This window comes from Anastrepha ludens, chromosome 2, assembly GCF_028408465.1.
Source record: "Anastrepha ludens isolate Willacy chromosome 2, idAnaLude1.1, whole genome shotgun sequence".
NCBI classification, from domain to species: Eukaryota; Metazoa; Arthropoda; class Insecta; order Diptera; family Tephritidae; genus Anastrepha; species Anastrepha ludens.
This window is the reverse complement of record NC_071498.1, coordinates 173,568,501-173,586,840: the sequence shown is the minus strand read 5'-3', so window position 1 is coordinate 173,586,840 and position 18,340 is coordinate 173,568,501. Positions and strand designations below refer to the sequence as shown.

Genomic DNA, 18,340 nt, shown 5'->3' with positions numbered 1-18,340 from the left:
CGTATGGATACCCTGGCCATGCTTCAACATCGACGTCGGCGCAGAATATTCATGGCCTGAAGGTTATGCTGTGTATCTGGTGGGACCAGCTGGGTGTTGTGTATTATGAGCTACTGAAACCGAATGAAACGATTACGGGGGATGTCTACCGACGACAATTGATGCGTTTGAGCCGAGCACTGCGAGAAAAACGGCCGCAATACGCCGATAGACACGACAAAGTTATTTTGCAACATGACAATGCTCGGTCACATGTTGCACAAGTGGTCAAAACATACTTAGAAACGCTCAAATGGGATGTCCTACCCCACCCGCTGTATAGTCCAGACCTTGCGCCATCCGATTACTATCTCTTCCGATCGATGCAACATGGCCTGGCTGACCAGCACTTCCGTAATTACGATGAAGTCAAAAAATGGATCGATTCGTGGATTGCGGCAAAACCGACCGAATTTTTCACAAAGGGAATCCGTGAATTGCCAGAAAGATGGGAAAAAGTAGTAGTAAGCGATGGACAATATTTTGAATATTAAATTTGTAACCATTTTACGTCAATAAAGTTTTAAATTTCGAAAAAAACCGCACGAACTTATTCATAGTCCTATTATATTCTGTAAACAAAGTTACTTTTGTTATACAAGTATAAGCCTTGTTTGCACGCACACTTTTTTCCATACAGCAGTTTTGAAGTACTTTTAGTTTCATTGTTGTTTTTGTTAACAAAGTTGAATTGCAAAAAAAAAATCTCTAAATTTAAGATATTGGAAAATTACTACTTTTTGATGGTAGAAATCTGATACTTTTTTTTTTTTTTTTTTTTTTTTTTTTTTTTTTTCTTTGTGCGCACAATTTGCTGCTTTGCTAGATTCGCAATTCTCCACCAGCACTTCACGACATCAAGAGCTAAATATTTTATTAACGCTTCAAGCCAATCATATAATCACATATTACCAACCATTTATGAAATTAAATACTTGAAATGTTCTTGTCTAATGCTCGAGTGAGTCACAACCACTTTGTCAATCAGTGGCACATGCGCCAACTACGAGGGCAGAGTTCTTGGCTGCTGAAACCCCAGCGCTCTTTCACGCTCTCTCTCCCTCTTTCATCACTTCTTTTATTTTATTCGCGCCACTCTGCGTTTTTTATAAATATTTTTATTTATTAATTTTTTATTTTTTTTTTTCGTTAAGAAATAAAGCGCAAGAAATATGACTTAAATAAATACCACATGCAAATATGTGCCATAAGATTGATCGAAATATTTTCTAGTTCTTGCCATATAAGGCAACTTGCTAATTTGCTTAAACAAATTTACTTAAACCGATTTCAAGAGTGTTAAAAAATATCCGATTTCAGTATCCAATTGCCGACACCCCTATTGAACAGTAGGTATGTATGTATGTAATAAAGTGGACAAGTATATACAAGTAAAAGTGTATGGAAAAATCGCGTACGTGTTCTGGTATAGGTTTTTGGGCAGCTTGTGTAGCGCTTACCGTCTAATCGTAATCATTATTGACACCCTCCACTCAATTTGAATTATAGCCAGCCGTGGCTGTTGTGTTCTTTTGTACTAGGTTTTGTGTCACAAAACTGAGCGTGTGAGGCTGAGGACGTGTGAAGCTCATGATGCAAAGAATAATGAGATGGCGCCCATCGTGGTCCCGTTACTTTGCGCTCAGCGAATTTGACAACTAGTTACGTGATTTTAGCTCCAGTATGGCCAGATTACCATTTTCGTAACTTGATTTAGCATTTTTTTTTTGTTATTTTTATTATTTTGTGTCTCGGAGTTTTAGTTCTTTCTTCATGACATTTTTCTAGTTGTTCTAATTAAAATGTCATGTTTATAATTTTGTAAAATATGCATTTTTTAATAATTATTTAAATAATTCACTCAGTTTTATTTAGCTTTACTTTTTTTTAACATCTGGTGGCATTGCCCGCGAGTGCAGGTGTTGTTGGTGTTCTTCTGCTTTCGGCAGTCAAATCTCTCTCTCGCTACTGCAGTGTTGCCTAGCTTTGGATATAAAAACGCATTAAAATGCCCATTCAAAGAAATTAACCCAACAAATTTTTATTGAATCACTTAAAGAACTTTGTATGCGTGACAAATTGTCTTTAAAATATGCGTTTTTTTAAATAAATGTGTTATGCTTATGTACAATTTAATTTATGAGTTTTTTTGCTAAGCGAGACTCTTTTGTTAAGGGAACGACTTTTTTGCTATATTTGAAGTTATGTAACTAGATAAGGTACTCTTTTTGTAAAAATGTCAGTATGGTTTCTTTAGTATTTTCTTGTTTATTTTTACAATGAATATAACTCTCAATGTCCTATGTCTCACTAAGGATTGATGACCGGAAGAAATGATTACACCTCTAAGGTTTTAATTCGCATTCAATAAATTCAAAGGCTTTTTAAAATGTGTAAAAAGGTTTTCAATCTTAAGAAGAGTTGGGAGCGGGGCAAATAATATTTTTGCATAACCTTAAATGGAGCCAAAAATTAAATTTGCACTTTCAAATTATCAAATTTTATAAGAGTAAAAAAATTTTCATTAGCACTAAAATCTTCTCAGAGATCTGGTCACATTGCCCATGATTGCGGTTATTGTTGATGTTTATGAATATTCGTTTCTTATTTGAAATGTGCGTTAATAAGAACAAACGGTAACAAACGTTTTAGTGAATATTTACGCAAAAATAAGATATTTCGTGAAAGTGTACTCGTATAAGTGAAAAATAAGAAAACATGAAATGTGCAGTGAAAAATTGTGCTAGTAAGAACCTCAATAAAGCGTGTGATATAAGCTTTTTTATATTATATTTCCAAAGGATGAGGCGCTCTGCAAACAGTGGATGCATTTTTGCCGGCGAGGAAATACCTTCAATCGAAAAACGAGCTTTATATGTATGAAGCATTTTACTAGTGATAGCATTGAAGCATTCGGTAGCTTTAAATTAAACGCAAAAAGAAACAAACACGAAACTTCAAAATTTTCGCATTTTCGGTATAAAAAAGCACTAAATTTATTGCGAAGAACAAATGGTTGGCAATACTGCACAACTCAGCAAACGTGACGACACGTACGCTCTGATGGGCGCAATCTTGTTTATATCATTCTTGTGTGAAGCTGATAAAGTGAAAATGCTACCTTTATGTGTGGAAAGCTATTCAGAAGAGTAGCGTACTATTTCTTTAATTTTATTTTTTATCTTATCTTTCTGGTAAAATTTTTGTGTTAATTTTATTTTATTTGTTTTTTTTTTTTTGTAAGTTTTCTGTTTCCGTTTCTGTAATTTTAAAATTTTTTTATTTTTACTTTTAATATCTTCTTTTTTTTTTTTTAATTTTAATATACATATTTTTTTATTCTATATTAGTTATTTTTTTTATTTTATTATGTTAATGTTTTCATTTTCATTCATTCATTTATCTTTTTAGTTTTTGTTTTATTATTTTTTTAATATTCTTTAATAATTAAAAAAAATTTTTTTTTTTAACATTTTACTATTTTAGTATTTGTTTTTTTTCGTAATTTTAATACATTTTTTTTTTTATTTTATAAATTTTTTTCTATTTTTTTATTTAAAATTGTAGCTATTTTTGTATGTATTTAAAATTTTCATTTATTTATTGAATTTTGTCATAACTTTTAATTTATTAAGTTTTTACAATTTTTAATTTTTTTATAATTTTTTTAATACTTTAAATTATTATTTTTTTTTTTTTGTAATTTTTTTTAATGTTTTTAGATACTTTTTTAATAATTCGCTTTTATTAAAGTAAAAATAAGAAAACAAAATTTGAATTGAATTAATTTTTTTTATCTAAAAATGTTATTTATTTTTATAATTTTTAACTTTTTTAAACTTCTTATCTTTTTAGTTATTTTATTCATTTATTCATATATGTTTTATTTACACTTTTTAAATTTATTTTGTATAATTTTGAATTTTTTTAATACCAGATATTTAATTGGTATTTATTTTATATTATATTATTTTTATTTTTTTTATTTATATTAGTTTTTTTTTTGTTTTCTTTTTTTTTATTCCAAATGCAGTAGCCTACATTGCCAGTTGTCTAAAATGGTTGAATAAAAAGTTGAACATTTTGATATTTACTTATATTAGATTTTTTAACCTTTTTTCATTTTGTAAAAAAGTTTGATGTTTTGAGTTAAACGGTTTTTGTTGTAGAATGCACTATATCTTTATAAAAAACGTAAGAAAGCAAATTAAATAAAAAAAAAATTCTTCGAACTTCGGCAATTCGTCATTTTCCTATTGTGTTGAACAGAGGTGTTTAGAAAAACACGGAACTAGCAAAAATAGGAATTTCTAAAGACCTCAAAATTAATGAATTTAATCACTTACAGCTTGGATTGTGCATCGATAGTCGATTGGATAATATTTTTCATTTTAAACACTTACCTAAAAAGAGAAAGAAGAAATAAAATGGTTAGTAAAATTGTCAAAAACGTTCAGATATTTATTAAAATTTCTATTAATAATTAAAACACTCCGCAGAATAAGAAAATCTGGAAATTGAAAATACAAAAACTATTAAAATCACAGCCAAGCCAAATGCATATAAACATATATTTGGCGCTTACAACCTTCTTTGCGTGTTTGACGGAGCTCCTCCTCCTATTTGCGGAGTGCGTCTTGTCTTGATGTTTTTCCACAAATGGAGAGACCTACGTTTCAAGCCGACTCCGAATGGTAAGCCGGTTTTTATGAGAAGGTTTTTTTTTTTAAATTACAGGTACATCCTCACGATTCGCTCCTTCATATACATATGTATGTACAGACACACGCCTTGTACACCTGTGCCTACAATAATAGCGCAACATACAAAGTTTTGATAAAAAAAACGATAGAAAAAAAATTAAGAAACCAAAAACAGATTAAAAAAAAAAATAATAATAAAAAAAATTTGGTTTTTTTATTTATTTTTATTGTTATTATTTTTTTATTTCTTTTTATTGTTATTATTTTTTTATCGATATTATTATTATTTATTTTTTTTATTTTCATTTATTTTTTTTATTATTGTATAATTTTGTATTTTAATAATTATTTTTTTTTCCAATTTGTTTTATTATTATTGTTTTTTTTATAAATTTTTTTTATTTATTTTATTTTATTTAAACATTTTTTTTAGTTATTAAATTTTTTTTTTTTTATTAATTTTTTTTTTAATTTTTTATAATTTTTTTTATTATTAATTTTTTTGTTAATATTGTCTGTTTTTTTTTTTTTTTTTTAATTTTTTATTATTTATAATTTTTTTTTTTAATATTGTCTGTTTTAATTTTTTTTTTAATATTTTTTATGGTTGGTTGGTTGGAGTGCCACATGGTCCGCATCGGAGTGCCACATAGACCGCAAGTTGGGTCCGTTGTGTTGTCCGAGAGCTCATTATTTTATATGATTTCCCCACCTAACCGAGATTTTTATTGTAGATTTTGATCAAAGATATTAATTCGTTTCGAGAATTTGATGAGAGATTCGATTTTCAGGTTCGAGAGTACTGAAAGAATGTCAATTGTTGGAGAGCCTAGAAGAGCGAGTCGACTTCTGGCTAGACCGGGACAACTGCACAGCAAATGTCTGCTCGATACTTCCTCATCTTCGTCCTCGCAGTATCTGCACAGGTCGTTTTGAGGAACCCCGAGTCGACGTGCGTGAGTGCCCAAAAGGCAGTGGCCGGTGATAAGAGATATTATATGCCTTAGTTCGTGTTTCGAAAGACTTATAAGGGTTTTTGTCTGTTTCAGATTGTAGGATGGCCAGATTTGTCTGGTCGTAACGCAAGTAGTTTCCACTCTCCACCTCCGATCAGCAATGCTGTGAAAATCTCGATCAATGAGCAATTTACATGTTGAGAGCGGAATGTGGATTGTGGGTAAGTTACTAACATTCGATTGCGCAGCTCCAGCTCTTGCGAGCTCATCAGCTTTGCAGTTTTTATACTTTTTATTTATTTTGTTTTTTATGGTTTTCTTTTATTATTTTTTATGGTTTTTCTTTATTTTTTTATTATTTTTTTTTTATGGTTTTCCTTTTTTTTTATTTTTTTTTAATCTGTTTTTGGTTTCTTAATTTTTTGTTTAATTTTCATATAATTTTTAGTTTTCATTATACTTGCAGAACTACTTTACTACGAGAAATAATGATATGATAATAATACGCTGACTCTCAGGTGCGATTATCCTAAGCAAGGGTAGAGTAAATGATTTGTATAGAAAGACTATTAATGCAGTGACTACAGCTGAATCGAATGACTACATCGAATTGCACAAGATGTTCCACTTTCAGCACGACCGGTTAACGACGTGGCATCTATGGAAATAAATTAGTCCGAGCGCCGTGCAGCTAAACGCTTTGTGGGCCCTGTTAGTATGAATTATCTAGAATACCAAGTAGTACTGATTTCGGTTACTAAGTATTGTTATCATTTTTTTGTTTAATTTTCTACTACATTTGACACCCTTTGTACGCTTCACGCTAATTTCAAGTCTGTGCGTCGTCGCAGTTTTATTTATTTTATATTTGTGTTTTAATTTGTGGTTAATTTTTGCTCATACCTAAGGCTATGATCAATGTATGTATGTATGTATGGATATGTATGCATATTTTCATAAGTGTGTGCGTGATTTGTAATAATCACCATAAGCTTCGTCACCAGTAAATCTCTAACTCGCTAATTACGCCAAAATACTTGAACCGGTTCGCTACAGCCATATAGGGACAACCACAATTCTTAAGTATTATTGCTTTCGACTTCTTCACATCGTAGGCCGGTATTTCCGCCGCTTTTCGTCTACTTTTATAGCGTAGACAGAGACCGCGCGCAAGGTTGCCCCACCAGCACCTTCGACTGGTCGCTCCAATTAGAAGAGGTCTTAGCGAGCCAGTGAGCCACTTGTTGATTTACTTTAGATACTTGATTTATGATTTATTCTCTATAAATTTGTTTCTACATCAATGCTAAGCTCAATGTTAACTCTTCAGGTTTTGTCTTGAAATATTGAAATTGATGAATTAGTGCAAAAATTTGGAAATTTATTAACATAGTTTTTTAACAATTTTTAATTTATGTTAATCCCCTAATTGACTGAATTTGTTAATTAATATTCCAAGTAGTGCATTTTTAAGTTGGCTAATAAAATATTTTGGTTCTAAGCATAAATATCTGTCAATGTTTAGCGAGGCGGAAAGTTCACAAATTAGAAGCAGAACCAAAAACTAAAAAGTTTAAACAGCGAAAAATAGGAATTGAGCCAAGTTACGGTAAAACTTTACGGCTTTCGAAGGTCGTGCAAAATGCAAATTGTTGCTAATTATGACACTTTTCAATCGATTCTTGTTGTTGGGTTGGTGCTTGCCAAATACGCATAGCTTTTGTTGGGCAGCTATGACAATAAAAAAAAACACAGAAAAAAAGTTTTCTTTGAAGGCAAACGCTTAACAAAATACAAATAAAGAAATGTACAAACAAAGTCCACGCAAAACAGACAAACGCGACAGAGCAGATGCAACCAAACGCGAAACAATATTGACTTTTGTCGCCTAAGCGTGGTGAAAAAAAATAATAAAAAAAACGTTGCTTATTTTAAGAGTAGAAATAAAGACAAATTTTTGTAAAATCAACAAAGACTGATTACGACTAAAAAACCAAAACAAACAAAAATGTACAGTGGATGTCACTGAAAATCGTACAGCAACGAGTTTTAACAATATTTGCAATGTTTACTCTTTTTCTTTTGTTGTTTTATTATTAATGAATAAACCAAAGGCTCAAACTAAAACAAAACTATACGAAATTTTATCAAAGTTGTTTGCATATTTATAAATTTTTTTTATAAATTATTTTCCATATTTACACATATTTATATAATTATTTTCCTTATAAAAATTTCAGAATAAAAAATTCAGGAAAGTCTGGACTTGAAAAAAATTTATAACCCAAAAAACAAAACAAAGTAAACAGTAAGTATCCGTGAAAATGAGACAGAAAGGTTTGTGTTGGCAATGTTCGAAATGTTTTCGATGTCTACTTTCTTCTTAAATCAGAGTTGCCAACCCTGAAAATAAAACAAAGCAAAATTTCATAAATTATCAGCTTTTTTAGATTTTTTGGGTTCCCATTTTTTTGTTCAAAGAAAATATTTTAGTTTAAAAAAAAATATTTTCAATGTCTCTAATTGAAGTATCAAAATCAAAATATGGGTTTATAATAAAAGCCAAAAAGACAAGGAAAAAAATTTAAAAACAAAAAATTGTAAAGTTCTTTCAAAGTTTCAAACAAAATATAATTACAATATATTTTTGGATATATTTTTGGAGTGTTTAGTTTTGTAGTAAATAGAGCAACAAAATTTCATTAAATTGGTTAAAATATTGTTGAGATTTCATAAAAATTTCAAGAAACTTTTTATTCCGAAGTTTGATTTTTTCTATTTTTTTCTTCTGCAAATTTTTGCTAACAAAAAAAAAATTCAAAAAAAACTTAAAAATAAAAAATAAAGAAAACAAAAAAAACTAAATTAATTAAAAAAAAAAAAAAAAATTTAAAAAAAAAAAGAAAATTAAAAAAAAAACAAAAAAAAATTAAAAAAACAAAAAAAAATTAAAAAAACAAAAAAAAATTAAAAAAACAAAAAAAAATTAAAAAAACAAAAAAAAATTAAAACAACAAAAAAGAAAATTAAAAAACGCAAAAAAATTAAAAAACAAAAAAAATTAAAAAAAAAGAATAAACAAATTAATAACAAATCTAATTAATTTCTGTGAAATATTGGCGATATTTCTTTAAGTTGGGCACTTGGATTTATACTGCCTTTAGTAGATTATGTGCAATATTTTTATATAAAATGAACACTATTTTTAACTATAAAATAAACTTTTCTTTTGTCAATTGTTATTTGTTTTTTGCTTTTGATTCCTAATTTTATACTTAAAAAATTTTAAAATCTATAAAAGAACTTTACTCTTTAAAAGAAAACTATTTTTATATAAAATGAACAAAATAAAGTTTTCTGTTGTCAAGTTTTTTTGTTTTTGTAACTAAATTTTATGCATAGAAAAAAATGTAAATCTGTAAAAAAACTTCGAAATTATTTTTTTTTATTTTTTCTTAATTTTTTTTTTAACATTTTACCGAAGTTTTTAGTTTCTTTTAACATATGAGCTCTGTTTTTTATTAAATAAAAAAAATTAAATATTCAGCACAAAGAAACATTAGCTGTACGATTTTCACTGATAGTCACTGTATGTAAAAAAAAAACGATAGGTATTCATAACCAGACAGACAGAAATATTAAACGCTCGTAAACATGCATCCATCAACAACCACAGCTGGCGCTTATAAACGGCCAACAGACGCTCGCTCATTCGGTTCGTTAACTAGCGAAAATAGTCAAAGTACCAAAGCTAACTCTACAAAAAACATAAACAAGGGAATTTCAAAAACTAAATAAGCAAAAAAAAACACACACAGCAAATACTAGTCAAATAAACATTTTCCGCACGTTCGCTTCTTGAGTTCTTCGTTTTCAAATTTGTAATATACTTTGCTTCAGGCGCTGCTGACGGAAGCTGTGATTCCACAGCGCCCCAAACAAGAATAAAGATTATGTCAGCGTACCTATTGTTGTCTAAGAGTAGCCAGCAATGCCAAGTGTGGCACATAATCAAAGTTACGTAGTAGCAACCCAACAACTACCGGAATAAACCCCCTGCACAACCTCTACCACACAGCACGACTATACGCCCGGCGAATGTCACAGCTGCCCACAGACAGCTCAGCACAGCACAGCCGATAAATGTATACCTTTTTGAATGTAGGCAGCGACGAGCGAGCAGCTGTGAAAAGAGCAATCTAAAGCCGAATAGACAGCTAGTCAACTTATTGGCTTCGGCTTATTTGGGAAGTCTGGCATTTGGTAGGCAGCAAGGCAACGCGCTTGGAATCGGCTTACACAGCTAGCTAGTCGCGCTTAATAGTGGCGTTGACAAAACGAAAAATCGGCGTCATTCAATAATGATTAAATGTGTGCACATATATACATACATACATACAATATAATCATAATATGTGAGCTCTCATAAATGTATGAGTAAATTGATTTTAATGTAATATGCAAATCGTGAAGAACAAAATAATGAAAAATTATTATTATTATTACTTTTTTATATACATAAATACATAGTAAGGCACATTGGGTAAGGTACAATCATGTTTGGCATTGAATTGCGATGGTTGGAGTTTGTAAATAGAAATGTGAGCTGTAAACAAAACATTTTTGAATAAAGTCCTGAAACGAAATTCTGTATAAAAAGCAAGTAAAGTATGTACTGAAATTCCTCATACATATAAGCGAAATTCTGCTGAAGTGACAGTTCTTGGCCGGATATAAATCCGGGACTTTACGGTTATGTAGAACGGACTGTTGAGGGCATTTATGGTAGAAGACACCTCTTCAAATTGCATGGAGTTGATGAATGCGAGAGTAGGAACAGAGAATAAGTTTTAAAGTTTCTCAAACAACGCACAAAATCGTATATCAGTTCCATCTTACGAAGATGGTAATTTAACTTGCAGAGGATACTGCAAGTGTCGGTTGGACAGAAAGGGTTCTTAGACTCTTTCGATTACGCTTCAAATGTCATGCAGAGCAGCAGCTAAACAATTTGTGAATATCATTTTTCCACATTGACTTATACCAGTAGTAAGCCGTGCACAAATATCTTGGCGATTATTTCATTGAATACCTGGGAAATTTGCACAATGTCTCACTGAAGGGATTAGTTCTTCTTCTTAAAAAGATAAAAGTGATTTAAGCAACTTAGTTGATGAATGGAAATCAAATGCAGGTATCTCAATTGACCTTAAGGTCACCCAGTGTCTTGTTTTAGACAATCAACTTGGCTAATCTAACCTAATCTACACCAGTAGTGGCAAACTGAGCAGATTCCAAATTTTTAAAAAGTTATGAAGTCATTTATATGCCTTGCAAGCACCGCAAAAAGGCTATGAAAATGGAATGCCCCATTGAGGAGCGACCACCAGCCGTCAACTCACAATTTCGATGTCTCGAGTTCTACCGCAAACAAAATAAGATCACAATTACACAATCACAAAACAGGGTCGCGCATCAGTTTAAAAGCCTTAACGTATTTTTTAAGCTTTATAAGACCAGGCTATCTACCGTAGTATTTAAGCTATCGCTATCTAACGGTTCTTCTGTGATGTTATATGAGGAACAAATTTCAATTACGTAAACTTCCACCTGAGCTGTAATTGGATATGTGTCCATTGAGAGATTTCTGAGTTTAAAAAATCGCCTTTCACAGTACTGCAGTATACTCTCTCCTAGAGGACACCTTCCATAAGCGGGCACCTCTCGGAAGCGGAAAAATTTTTCAGTCGCTTAGGAGTCCGCTTAAGAGAGCGTACACTGTAATACGCATACATTCCGCGTACATCATTTATTAGGTGCTGGCCAAGCTTCTCTTCCACTTTCTGATGTGTTCCAGCAAGTCTGTTTCAGAATTATTTCTTGCAGAGTTTTGTGAAGAATATTTCCTATAGCATTGTACCAGAGGATTTGACGAGATTGAATAGTTTAAGGGCCACCATATGTCTCCGAAAATCGAAATGCGATTATGTCGCGTAAATGGAAAGCAACTCAACAGGCCTGCTTGTCTATTGAAATACCTGAGGATATACGGCTATAATCACGCCAAGCGTATCAGTAGAGTAGCTGCTCAAACCACGAGTAAAAAAAAAATAGCACCTCAACTTTTTGACAATTTTTTATATTTTATTATCTTCACATTTTTTCAATGTTTTTTGTATAGCCCATAAAATGTTTTTATATAGAGAAAATAGGCAACACCGTGAGGGAAAAACTGATCAAAACACAACCTGAACTTTGAACCAGTTCAAACTTGTTTTTCATTTTACTAGAATTTAATGGGCTATAAAACTATGTACGCGTTTATTTTTTTTTTTGAACTTTGTGAAAGTTTGATGGCAATTACAATAGTTGAATGAAATTTGTCGGAAACAAAGTTTGAAACTTGGATTTATATGGTTTTTATTATAGAATGAACTATATTTTTAGAAAAATTAAATTTAAATTAAAAAATAATTACTGAAAACTTTTTTTTTTTCACTGTCGAAAATAGGCAACACTGTCGGCGATAAAGTGAACAAAACGCAAAGAGAATTTAGAACCACTTCAAAGTTGTTCTTCGTTTTACTAAAATTTAATGGATTATAAAACTGTTCACCCGAATTCTTTCCTTAATTTCTGATTACATATTTTGAAAGTTTGATGAAAATTTGTCGGATACAAAGTTTGAAGTTTGGAATGAACTATAGTTTTAGTTTAGTTAAAGAGAATTTTGAACGACTTCTAACTTGTTATATACTATACGAAAATTTAATGGGCTATAAAACTGTGTACCCCAATTTTTTTTTTTCAAGTTATGATTAAAAATTTTGAAAGTTTGATTTGTCGGATTTTTTTTCTAAATCTTGCGCAAAGTTTGAAACTTATAAAAAAAATATGTAAATTAAAAAATAAATATAAGCTATTTTCTTATAAAAACATCAAAATACTTATTTAAAAGTTATTTAAAAACTTTGATGATTTTGTTTTTTTTTTTTTCAATGGCGAAAATAGGCAACACCGTCAGGGAAAAAATTAACAAAACATAAAGAGAATTTTGAATTACTTGAAACTTTTTCTTAATTTTACTAAAATTTAATGGATTATAAGCCTGTGTACCCGAATTCTTTTTTTCCGAATAAAAATTTTGAAAGGTTGATGCAAATTTTTTGGAGTTTTATAAATCTTGCTCAAAGTTTGCATCTAGGATTAATCTTTTCTTTATTACAGAATGAACTAAATTTTTATAAAAGAGAAAAATATTTATTTAAAATAAAATAAATAGTGAAAACTTGTGAAAATGTTGAGGTACTAAATTTTTGCGGGCTTTATATAAGGCGAGATGTGAAACATGCGCAGAGTGACGGTGCTGCCTACTCATTAACTTTTGGCCACCAGGTCAGAGCCACTACAGATACTCGTATATGTACCTTCTGCTCAAATATGAACGAGACGTTATCAATAAAACGGTCCGCGAATGACATATGGCAAAAATAAATTTTTTGTTTCTTGGTAGGACTGTTATAAGCTTACATGGCAAATTTCAGCGTGATATGTCACATAGTTTGTTTTCTGTGCTACTGTAAACAAGTCAAGCTCGAGTGTGTTCTTCGAATAATGGAAAGATTCACTCCAGGTGATATTCTTGATGCCTTACCAAGAAGTCTCTGACTAGCATAAATACCTTTCCAGTCTTATCGGTTAGCACTGTAAAGCTCAACAGCATCAGTTAGAGGCAGCAAAAAAATTATGTTACTAAGTTCAATCAACTCTGCTAACGTAAGATATTTACAGAGCATCCAAGGCGTGTCGACACGGGGCGCTCAGCACTTATGTTCGTTCCCGAATGTCGCAGTTGAGAGTCAGCGGAGAACAAAATATTGAGCAGGGTGAATTAGTGTCCCCCCAACATTGGTATTGGTATTAACTATTCATTGGATTGAAATCAAACTGAATCATAATTTCAGGATTGTGTTAAACATATAAATTTTCTGAACAAAAAAAATTCCTATTTTTAAATCGACAATGGCAGCATTAATCAGCAACTTTATATTAAGAATAGGATTAAGAAAAATAAGTAGAATATTTGGAATGCTAAAAATAAGCTAAAAGACAAGAACTCTAAAATTTGCACTTCCCGAATATTAAATGCAATGCATTGCTCAGATATCTATAAAAAAAAATATAATTATATTTAAAAAAAAACAAGAAATGTTTGTCTAATCTGCCAAAGGTGTGCAAACAGTGAGCAAATCTAAAATGAAAATCGCATTTTCCTAAAATATCGACTGTCCAAATCACTGCATTAATGCTACTAATGAATCATATTTAAGAAAAATAACACAAAAACAGGCAGCAGCCAAATTTTGGCAACGCTTCAAAAATATTCCTGTGTATTACTTTACGTATTGAGAGGTTAAGCATTTTCGAGCAGCGTGAAAATAAATAAATAGCGAACTTTCCAAAAACAATATAATTTTAATTTTGAAGAAATGAGCGCTGAAACGTGCCCATCTCGCTTTTGAAAAAATAAAAAAAAAATTGAAAACTTAAATATAATATTTAAGTAGATATGCCATGAGCTGCTGCGGTTTTCGATTAAGCACCCACTCGCACATAGATATCGTACACTAGAGCAGCACAGCCATGCACATTTGATCCCCACGTGTTGCATAAACTTTCCACTTTTAGGTAATTTATTGTTTCCGCAACAAACGAAACTCATAAAAAGCCACGCGATGCCACACCACGCCACTCCACACTACGTCACACTGCACTATCGCACTCAACTGAAACACATAATTTTTGATGCAACTCACCCACGATTCAATCAGATTTATTAGACCTAACTATAGTAGTAATAATGTGCCCACCCCCCGCGCAACAACAACACTTACTTGCATTCGTTTGTCGTGGGCTCCAAAATGTCTCCGGCCGTCAACGTCGCCGTCCCCGTCTTACTATAATACTGCCGATGATCGTATGAGTTCATCATTGCATACGCCGCCGTTGCATTATTATTCCTATCTGCAATGCTCGAGGATGCGGGTATATGCACCTTGGTGGGATGTGAACACTTTGGAGCCCACGACGCCACAGCCAGGTAGATATCCGTTTGCGGAGGAGGTTCAGGTGAGGTGTGTGTATAGTAACCATCTTCGGGATCGTCTGTAAGAAAAACGTTGCCATTTGTTTTCTTTGTTGCTGACGTCGCCGTCGCCGTCGTTGTTGTTGCAGCACCACAACTGGTATAGAGATAATCGTTGATCGAATGTGAAATTTTCGATTTCGTTGTACGTCGTAAATGGGGCGAACCATGTTGGCCGGCCGATGATGAAACAGTCGCTGCCGAGGCTGCAGCTGCCACATATGCATCCAGTCGACTAGATTCGCCTGCGAGTTTAGCTGCCAGCATTGAGGGCAGCGGTGAATGTGTAGTTCTTGTTGTGCCAATCCATGTCGTTGTCGGCACAATCGTTGTTGTCGTTGCTCCTGACGAAGAGGAACTACAGTAATGTGTATTGCCACCAGCCACACAATCGCGGCTGGCGTAATCGTTGTTGCAGTCACTTTGACGCTGCATCACTTTCGAGAAATCCACATAGAGTGGCTCATCACTTGCTGGTTTACGCTGAAATTCGTCATCCTCATCGATGGCGCTACGTTCGTGTGTCTCGTTGCCGTGTTCGATATCATCAAAATCATTGCAACGCGGCGTTGCTGGCGCACCAACCGAACTGTAGAAACTATAGTTGCTCGATGAGGATTGCGAGTAGGAACGACAAAAGCGTTGACGATAGAATTCATCTTCGAAGGGTAAACCATGTGGGAATTTTGTAGAGAAAATCTTTTTCGTTTTCGGTGAACCATTTGAACCGCTCGAACCAGTTGATTCATTGCTGCCAGTGCTGCCATTTTTCGACGCCGCCGTTGTCGCACAATTCCCCTGACCATTGAAGGGCACGTAATTCTTGCGGCGCTGACTTGCGGACAGACCTTTGTTCGGTTCGCCACCGATTGACGCACCACCGAAACGACGATTATTTAAATTTGGCGAAGCCGAAACCGATGCGAGTTTCAGATTTTCTCTATACTTTTTCTTAGTCACCGGCTTCGGTGTGTTCGGCGGCAATGGCGCTGGATAATTCTTCACCGAACGTACGGGCACATTTTCCTTGTGCACCTTTTGCGCCGTACAATAAGTGCGCTTCTGAGATCCTACACCGCCCGATGCGCGCGTGCTGCTATTGTAAAATGTAGCGCCCGTATACTTGGGCGACTCATGCGAGTCTGGTGGTGCTTTGACCGCTGTTGCGCCTGCACCAGCGCAATTGACAGAGTTTTTCTGACGAAAACTCAGATTGCTATTGTGGAACCTTTCAAAGTTGGACGCATTGCGCACGGGAGGTGGCGGTGGTGGCTGATTACGCGTACGCAAGTACTGTTTGTTAGCAGCGGGCGGGGTGTTGACGGTGCTATTGCTGTTGGGAACGGGTGGTAGTGGCGCACGCTGCTTGGTGTGCGTTACACCATTACTGACCACACCGCCACCACAGTTGCCGCTAGAGCAGGTAGTCTCTATGCGACGCACCAACTTGGGTGTGAGCGGTTTAATGGTGTTTGTGGCAACAATGCTGGTGAAACGTTTGTCTGAGGCATTGTTGTTGGTGTTGCCATTGGTGTTGCCATTGGCGTCACCATTCACTTGATGATGCGTATTATTCGCGTTTGTGTTGCTGCTACTCTGATAGCGCGTGCCATAGAAACTGCTGCGGTAGGCTTGTTGACGCCCAAAATTATTGCCTTGATTATTGTTATTGTTGCAGTTTAAATGAAGGTGATTGTCGTTAGTCTTGTTGTTGTTGTTATGGTTGTTATTATTAAAATTATTAGTTTGACTTGAATATGATGACGTAGAACCATTGTGGCCATTAAGCGCACCAACATTGCTATTACTATTCTGATTACAGCTACTGTTGCTGTTGCTGTTGCTGTTGCTGTTATTGCTCCCTTGGCAATAGTGCGTATTGCAGCTGCCGCGCGTCGCCCGAAACGAGCTGTACGGTCTGGAAGCAAATTGATGTCCCACCGGCATTTTTCCTTTTTTGTGTTGCGCTTAGCTCCTCTATTTGAGATCAACAACAGCTGGTAGCTTCTTGTGGGAGAAGCAGGCAGGCAGCAGATTCTGCACCTGCGTTAATAAGAACGCGCGTTTCTTTTAAATAGCGATTCGATCACTTACGAACGAAAGCGAAGCGCTTTACTTTGTTTATTACGCCGGCTTTAATTTCTTAGTATGGACTTGTGAAATGGTTGCTCCACGGCGTAGTTAATGGCTTATCACATTTCAATTTATCACTAATCAATAAATAAATTCGTTGTTTTGATTTCTTGTAGAGTTAACGTTTTTTTTTCGCACCATACGAACACTCAAATGAGTCTTTATATTTTATTTTATTTTTTTATATTTATTTTATATATTTTGCAGTTGCGTGCGAGCGAATTCAATGGAAACAACTTCTGCTACGCGAAGTTTTTTTTTTTTGTTTCTTTTTTTTTTGCTTAGTGTCGAATGGATTCTTTCACTTGGTTAATCACATATTTTCACTCTCATTTCATCATATCTTTTCCTGCTTTATATCACTCCTCTGTGCACCGTTAAAGCACTTTTAGATTTTTGTATTTTTCGCTTACTTTTCTTCATTCGCTTCTTGGCATCAATTGCCGACTTCGTCGTTAGAATATTTGCTTGTGATTTTTATTATTCGTTTTTTTATTTCTCTTCTATTTTTAGTTGTTAGCTTCATGTGTTGCAACTTGCTTTCGAGTTAAACTTTATTTGTTATTTTAACTGAAACAAGCCGATGCATGATTTGCTAAAGCGCACGCACATATACATTTACTAGTATTTGTATTTGAAAAAAAATTATGAATCCTTTTAATGCTGGATCTTCTTTTTTGCTGTATCCGAATCTAAATTAAAATACAGATAACAGAATTTAAAATTGCAAGTATTTCGCCGCTTGTCAGCGCTTATACGCAATGTTGCCTCAAGTGCCGCACTTTTGTAATTGAAAACTTTTGCATATTTCCAAATGTTTTACCAGCACAGGCTGCGTTGGTGCCGCCGCGTGCCTGCTGCACATGTTGACATGTGTGCACATGTCTTCTTTAATCCGTCACAACTGTCAAAGCACCACTGAGCAACATTTGTTAGTCTTCATGCTGGCCGCATTTTTGCGAAAAGGTCAGTGAGAAATGGTGAAAAAATAAAACAAAAATATCGAAAAGAAAAACAGCAATTCAACAACGCAGCTGAAGGTAGGTAGTTAGGAGGGCAAATTTAGCTTAATCCACTTGTTTGAGGACAGCCTCGACTTGTGAAGAGAATTAACTGGCATTGTCAGTAGTAGAAATCAATACGAGTCGCGTGACAGCTTTGCATGAGGAAAAACTGCGTAGATTGAGCAGTTAAGAATAGGAGCCACGTTTAGCGATTAAAATATATGCATAGACATATCTAATTGGCTCTTTTGATGCCCTACGTCCCTCGAGGCAATGAGGCCCGGAAGAAAGAACAGAAGAATTGGCTCTAGCACTCTTTATCGGCTGTTTACCCGAGGTTCCTCCTTCAAATTGTGGTGT

At 33.6% G+C, this 18,340-nt stretch overlaps 1 protein-coding gene across 2 annotated transcripts in view; it reads right to left on the bottom strand.

The window, feature by feature from the left end:
- The window catches only part of LOC128855894 (probable cyclin-dependent serine/threonine-protein kinase DDB_G0292550), a 68,201-nt gene that overhangs the window by 37,147 nt on the left and 12,714 nt on the right, over positions 1 to 18,340 (bottom strand). Inside the window, exons 2-3 of one of the 2 annotated variants that reach the window (XM_054091120.1) lie at positions 14,593 to 17,668; positions 4,078 to 4,442 (exon numbers count right to left, since the gene is read on the bottom strand). In XM_054091120.1, coding sequence (XP_053947095.1) covers positions 4,439 to 4,442; positions 14,593 to 16,790 — 2,202 coding nt within the window. In that variant the 5' untranslated portion in view covers positions 16,791 to 17,668 and the 3' untranslated portion in view covers positions 4,078 to 4,438. Of the gene's footprint in view, positions 1 to 4,077; positions 4,443 to 14,592; positions 17,669 to 18,340 lie in introns of those variants that run through there. The other variant, XM_054091121.1, reaches the window with a different exon arrangement.